At 47.2% G+C, this 6,914-nt stretch overlaps 1 protein-coding gene across 1 annotated transcript; it reads right to left on the bottom strand.

Annotated features, from left to right (window-relative positions):
- Window positions 1–5,069: 5,069 nt before the first annotated feature.
- LOC135487880 (uncharacterized) lies at window positions 5,070–6,488 on the bottom strand. The gene has a single exon (XM_064772067.1). It carries the CDS (start codon window positions 6,486–6,488, stop codon window positions 5,070–5,072), a length of 1,419 nt encoding a protein of 472 aa, XP_064628137.1.
- Window positions 6,489–6,914: the final 426 nt, after the last annotated feature.

A 6,914-nucleotide genomic window follows, 5' to 3' on the forward strand; every position in this document is an offset into this window, starting at 1 on the left:
TGTTCTGCCTACAGCAGCCCGGTCATGCTGATTGGCAAAAAGGGTACAACTGACAAGAGGATAGTCAGTGATTTCAGGTATTTGAATAGTCGTTGTAGAACTGTCAATCAAAATTTTGTCAGCCTACAAAGTGTTCTAGCTCGTTTAGGGCGTTCAAACTGTAAAGTATTATCAGTGATTGATCTCAAAAGTGCTTTTCACAGTCTGCCCCTCTCGGAAAAATCTCAATCTTACACTGGCATTTGTCCTTATCCTGGCTCTCCCAATTACATGTATCGTAGGTTACCAATGGGTCTCACTGTATCAAGTGATATCTTTGCTGAAAAATGCAACTCAATCCTTGCTGAGATTCCTGATTCGGACACATTTGTCATTCCCAAAAGCACCAAATGTGTCCAGTTCATCGGTCTCCCTTGACATAACTTCACATGCCTTCTGAAGGATTTCATCAGACGCACGACCGACATCCTTTCGTTTTCGAGATTTCGACGGTGGCGGGTTGGGTGTGGCCACGGAAGATGGTGATCCTCGAGGTTGAGTGCAGATCTCGTCCTTGTTAAATAGTGTTGCATCTGGCGTATTATCTAGCGCTTGTTCTTCTTGTTCCTGAAAATATATATTTTTTCTGTTTGAATATTGTGGTACAAGTACATGTATAGTTACGATTTTTTAATTTTTTGCAGTTTCCTTCCGACTCCGATGATTGGTTACAACTTGCTTCCGAATTCTTTGAAAGGTGGAACTTCCCCCAATGCATCGGTGCCATAGACGGAAAGCATATTACCATGCAAGCTCCAGCAGCGTCTGGGAGTTTTTATTTTAATTACAAAGGCTTCCACAGTATTGTGCTGATGGCATTGGTTGATGCGAAATACCGCTTTACGTTTGTCGACGTCCGATGTAATGGAAGGGTTGCTGACGGGGGCATATTCGGCAGGCGTTCATTATCTTCGGGTCTTGAGAACAAGACCCTTTGCCTACCATCACCAAGGGTACTTCCAGGTCGAAATATGAAGGTACCATTTGTATTTGTGGCCGACGATGCTTTTCCATTGCGGGAAAACATAATGAAACCATATCCTCTGCGAGACATTCCCGGTAGCATGCGCATCTTCAACTACCGACTTTCGAGAGCGCGTAGAATCGTCGAAAATGCATTCGGCATAATGTCCAGCGTCTTCCGCATATTTCGAAAGCCGATAGCTGTAGATGCACAGAAAGCAGAGGATATCGTTTTGGCTTCCTGTGCATTACATAATTTGATGATCACGAAGAAAGACTCGCGCGCACGCTACTCTCCACATGGTACAGTCGATATGGAAGACATGGCTACTGGTGTCATTACCCCTGGAGCATGGCGAAAAGAGGGCATGCCAGCAAACAACCTGCTCCAAATCGAGCCATTCACAAGCAACCGTCATGCTCGAACCCCACAAGACATCCACCACGAATTTCGAGAGTACTTCCTCTCACCCCAGGGTGAGGTTTCGTGGCAGTACAAGTTCATTTGAGGAAGCCGTCCTTAAAGTGGGCGGAATGAAGAGCATTTATGACATGAGAGACTGAAATAAACCTGCAAGAGAGAAATCATGTAACAAAATTAAGAAATGAAGATAATTCTCACCAAATTGGTCTTCGATTTTCGTCCTCCAATAACTCCCCTTAGAAAAGAGAATGCCTTGTAGTACATCCACTTTGGGGTGTAAACGTCGTCAGTCCCTTGCCCAGATTTCCTCTTGGTGGCTTTCTTTAATTCTTGCACATACTGGTTTCTCAGGTTGTGCATTTTTCTCGTCACTTGCACTTTATCTCTTTTACAATCCTTCGCCAGACTTTTCCATGCATCCTCTTTCTTCAACCTGTCTCTATATTCGGCAGACGTGACATCCCATAGTGCAGGCCTCGCTCTGTAACCTTCAATGAGGTTGCTGACCGCATCTTGCGACCATTCACTCTCCGAAACTTCAACATGAAATTCGTCTGCCATTTCTCGTGTTGAACTCGCACTGATCTGTTCGACGGATCTGTACGACAGTTTTATCCCAAAATAGAGCAAGTGCTAGTCGATAAAAGCACTGTCTGACACTTTTATAACCAACTTGCATAATCTATGTGGCTCACTTCCACACGACAGAAATTGACCATCCTACAATCTTTCGGACAGTTATCTATTGCTGTCATACAGCCACTAGCTGAACAACTTCCACGGGATAGTCATTGGACAGTCACTATCTGACAGCAAACTTTCGACAGAAAACTGTCAAGTGGAGCCGCGCCTTAGGCCTACTGTCACGATTGTGTATAAACATGCAATGCAATGAGCTGAAATACCTTACCCTTTCATTACGAGAGACGTTTTAAAGTTTTCTATAGCAGGTTACGTGTGTTCACTCGGGACTTATTCATTCACTTTGCGTAAGCAATTGCTTAGATAATTCTTAGATAGCTTCATGAATAACACTTAGGGTTCCCTAACCTTTCACGTAAGTTCGCTCTATGAGTGCTCTTAGAGTGATCTAAGATCGGAAATATAGGAGTGCTTTGTGAATCAGGCCCCAGGTTTTTATGGAAGAAGCATAGGTTCATTAAAAAACCACGTTTTCTTGATCAAGAACCAGGATTTTTAAACTTCTGTCTTGGTGTTGGGTCAATATCGAGGCGTTTAGCAGCCCATGATCTGAGATCACTGGCTAATCATGGGGCTGTTCCCGATCTTTGCGAGTCTTGAACATTCCCTGCAGATCGAAGGGGCATGAACCTGTGGAGCCCAATGAAGTCATTCTTGGCAAGTAATAAAAAGGCGTAGGAAAGGTAATTGAAAAATTCAAAATTCATAATCTGACTGAATTATCACGCTTTTCCGTTGTTGACTCCGATGTTGACAAGAGTTAAGCTCTGTACACACTGACAACATTTTCGGTAACATTTTCGGAAACATCTCGGCAACACACCTGGGCAACAAAAATTTGGCCCTGTATACACATGACAACATCCGACAACATGTTGGGCAACTTGTTATCGAATGTTTCTGAGAAAATGAGGATTTTGGACGGAAATTCATAAACAATGGAAGATTCCAAGAGAAGAAGATGTACTGTCGTGGGCCATAATTTTACGTATCCTGATTTAAAGACGGCAAAGAAGACGTAAAGATGAGAAAAGAGTGTGGACAAGACCATGGATATATATCAGAGACCAGCATGGGGCCTACCACTGTCTCCTGTCTACTGTCATCCCATAAACAGGCACAACTTTCCCATACTGCGATAAGTTGTTCCACTTCACTTAATAACCATTCCTTGCTGGAGGCTGCTATTTCGACTACATCTTCTTCTTCTTCCAATACTGGGTTTCAGTCTAAGCAGACCATTAGTCCCAGGCGCATGTTGAACAGATAAAAGCTTGGTTGGTGGATGGTAAAAGTTGATAAAATGTAAGGTCGTGCAAGGTAAAATAGTTAAAATCAGCGCTGGTCTAAGTGGTGAGCATCTTCCTGAAGGCGTCGGTGTTCTCGGCCGTCACTGTGGCTTCAGGTAGGCTGTTCCAGTCGACGGTCCTACGCGGGAAGAAGGAATTTCTTTGGGCCTCGGTGGTGGTGTGGTCCTGCCTGAAGGATCTTGAGTTGCCATGTCTGGTCCTTCTGGTTGTCGCGATGAGGTGGTGTTCAACGACGACCTGCAGCTGGAGGATTTTGAAGAAGAGCAGGAGCCTGGCTTGGCGTCTTCGTTCCGCAAGGATGGGCCAACCTAGGGTGCCTATCATCTCGGTCACGCTGCTGGTGTTGTGGTGCCTGCCAGTTGCCCATCTGGCCGCTCTTCTCTGGACCATCTCTAGTTTGTGGACTTCGTTCTGGTAATGTGGATCCCAGACTGGTGCTGCATATTCTAGCTTGGGTCTCACTAAGGTGGTGTAGGCTTGGGATTTAAGTTTTTGATTAGAGGTTCTAATGTTTCTTCGTAAAAAGGCAAGAGTGGAATTTGCTGACTTGGCGGTGTTGTCAATGTGTTCTTTCCATTTTAGGTCCTTGGTGAAGGTTATGCCCAAGTATTTGGCAGAGTCGACCTTGTCGAGGCAGTGGCCGTGAAGGTGGTATTCAGGCGGTGGTCTTGCTCTTCCTCTCGATATAGGCAGAAGTACACATTTCTTAGGGTGGAATTCCATGAGCCATTCACTTTCCCAGACCTCGAGCGCGTGGAGGTCGGCTTGAAGCTGTTTTTCATCGCATCTTGATTTTATGAGCCGGTACACGATTGTGTCATCCGCGAATAGGCGTACGTGGGACCTGACACACTCAGGAAGATCATTAATGTATATCAAGAATAACAGAGGGCCAATGACGGAGCCTTGGGGAACTCCTGATGTAACTGGTTCGTTCCTTGAGGCCTCCCCTTCTATGACAACCCGCTGCTTGCGTCCGGTTAGAAAGTTGTTGATCCAGCTTCGGGCTTGCTTTGAGATGCCATATCGCTCTAGTTTGAGGAGGATCCTTGCATGCGAGACCTTGTCGAAGGCCTTGCTAAAGTCCATGATGATAGCATCGGTTCTTTGGCCAGGGATGAGCTCTCTATGGACTTGGTCAACAAACTCGATTAGTTGGGTCTCGCATGACCGCTTTGCCCTGAATCCGTGTTGACGGTTGTGCAGGATGTTGTGGTTCTCAAGGTGCTGCATGGTGTTGCTTGCAATAACATGTTCGAGTAACTTGCTGCATACGCACGTTAGGGATATTGGTCGGTAGTTTGCCGGGTCGCTCTTGTTACCCTTTTTGTAGACGGGTACTACGTTGGCCTGTCTCTAGTCTTGCGGTACCTCTCCTGTGTCGAGGGATCTCTGGAATATCAGCTGGAGGATGGGGGCGATGCTGGTTGCCAGTGTTTTAAGTACCTTCGGGCTGAGCTGGTCTGGGCCGGCAGCTTTGTGGGGCTTGAGGTCTTTTAGGAGTTTGAGGATCCCCTGTGTTGACACATGGATGTTTGGCATCGGGGGGGTCTTTTTCTCAGCAATGTTTTTGCACAGCTGTCTGAGTGATGGTGGTGTGACTCTGCTGAATACAGACAGGAACTGGTTATTTAGTAGCTCTGCCTTCCTTGACTGTCTACCACCGTATCGCCGTTAGGGCTCTTCATCTGCGGTATTCCTATGCTGTCCCACTTGGTGTGTTTGATTAGGGTCCAAAACCTCTTGTTTGCTTTTGTCCTGTCCTCCATGCTATTGGTGTTTGGGGTGAGGATGTCTTCGATGTAAATCCAGTAGGACTGTCTGATCTTCTTTTGTATCTTGGCCCTCAGTTCACGATGTTTTTGACTGTCCTGGCGTGAGTAGTTGTTCTTGTGCTTTCTTTTGCTTAGTGCTGTGCTCTTCTTCATCAGCTTGCGTATGGGATTCGTTATCCACGGCTTTTGATCTTTGCGCCTGGCGGTCTTGTGTGGTATGTTGGCGCTGATGGCATCCGATAGTGCGTTCTTAAGGGATGTCCACATCATTTCGACAGTGCTTCCTGCTTTGGCCCTCAGCTCATTGTAGACGTTGTCCATGGCGTGTTCCATTTTAGACCAATCCGCCTTTTTATACAGAGGGATTTGTCTTGGTGTCTGCTTGAGCCTGTGCGGGGGGAGAAGACCGTCGATGAGAACCGCTTTGTCGTGGTCCGATATGCCTTCAACTACTTTCCAGTTGGATATTAGTGTCTCGTTGTTGGTGAGAAAGAGATCTAGGGTGTTGTTGGCTCTGGTTGGTTCGGTGATCATTTGGGTCAGTCCTGCATCATCAAAGATATCTTGGAAACGACGCTGTATCCCTACGTTGCTGGCATCCTTCTTCATTGAGTTGGATCTCCAGTCGATATCTGGGAGGTTGAAGTCTCCGGCTATCCATAAGTTGGTGGTGGCGGACGGAGGTAGGCGCTGCAGAGCGGTTTCGAAGGCATCACAGCTGGTTGAGTTGGCTGTGTGGGGATGGTAGAAACCTCCAATGATTATGTTCTTATCCACCTTCAGGCTGATCTGGACCCAGAGGATTTCACAATCTGTGTCCAGGTTTGGCATGATGCTGCTCGCGATTTCGCTTTTCACTGCAATCATCACACCACCTCCTAGGTTTTTGGCATTTCGGTCCTCTCTGAAGATGTTGTACTTGGCCGAAATTTGGTCTGGGGCCCCTATTTCTCCATTATTAATGCTGCTTGTCAGTTTGGTCTCCGTGGCGACGACAATGTCCGGGTCATGAGTATCGACTAGGTGCTGAAAACTACCACGCTTGGAACTGATCGAGTTGCAATTCACGTTGAGGCGTCTCAGTTGTCTTCCTGGGGGCGTCGGCGTGGGAGCTCTTGCTTTGGGTTTGGGTCGCTTAGGTGTTGAGGCGCGGACTGGGCTGCCTGGGACGCTCAAGGAGGGAGAAGGAGGTCGTGGCCTGCATACGTCTGCCGGGATGGGCTGGCTTAGGTGGCTGGGAGTGGGCGCGAGGGTCGCGGAGAGGTTTGCGGTCATCTGACTGATCGAGTTGGCTGGGCTTGGAGTGATGATCGCGAAGGGATTTCCCGTTTGGATGGGGGGGGGGGGGGCACTTTGTAAGATGCTGTGATTTAGATTGGCACATATGGGACAGAACCACAGAGCACTAGAGCCCTTAAACCTTTCATACGATTCATCCCCAATCCCCATACACATAGTGTGTAACCACTTGTTGCAGTCATCACAACACAGCGCAGCATCAGTGTCTTTTACTGCTCGTTTGCAGTCAATGCACGGGTATTTGGGTGGCCTACCCCTCGGTCCTGGGTTTGTTTCCACGTCACCTCCCAGAATAATCAAGTGTATGAGCAAAAGAGAGACATACTTGCTTGGCTTGATTGTCAACGACGGGATTAGCTGCGCTTTGGTGCCCTGTTTCGCTCGAAAATCGACAGACACACT

Source organism: Lineus longissimus, chromosome 5, assembly GCF_910592395.1.
Source record: "Lineus longissimus chromosome 5, tnLinLong1.2, whole genome shotgun sequence".
Lineage (NCBI taxonomy): Eukaryota > Metazoa > Nemertea > Pilidiophora > Heteronemertea > Lineidae > Lineus > Lineus longissimus.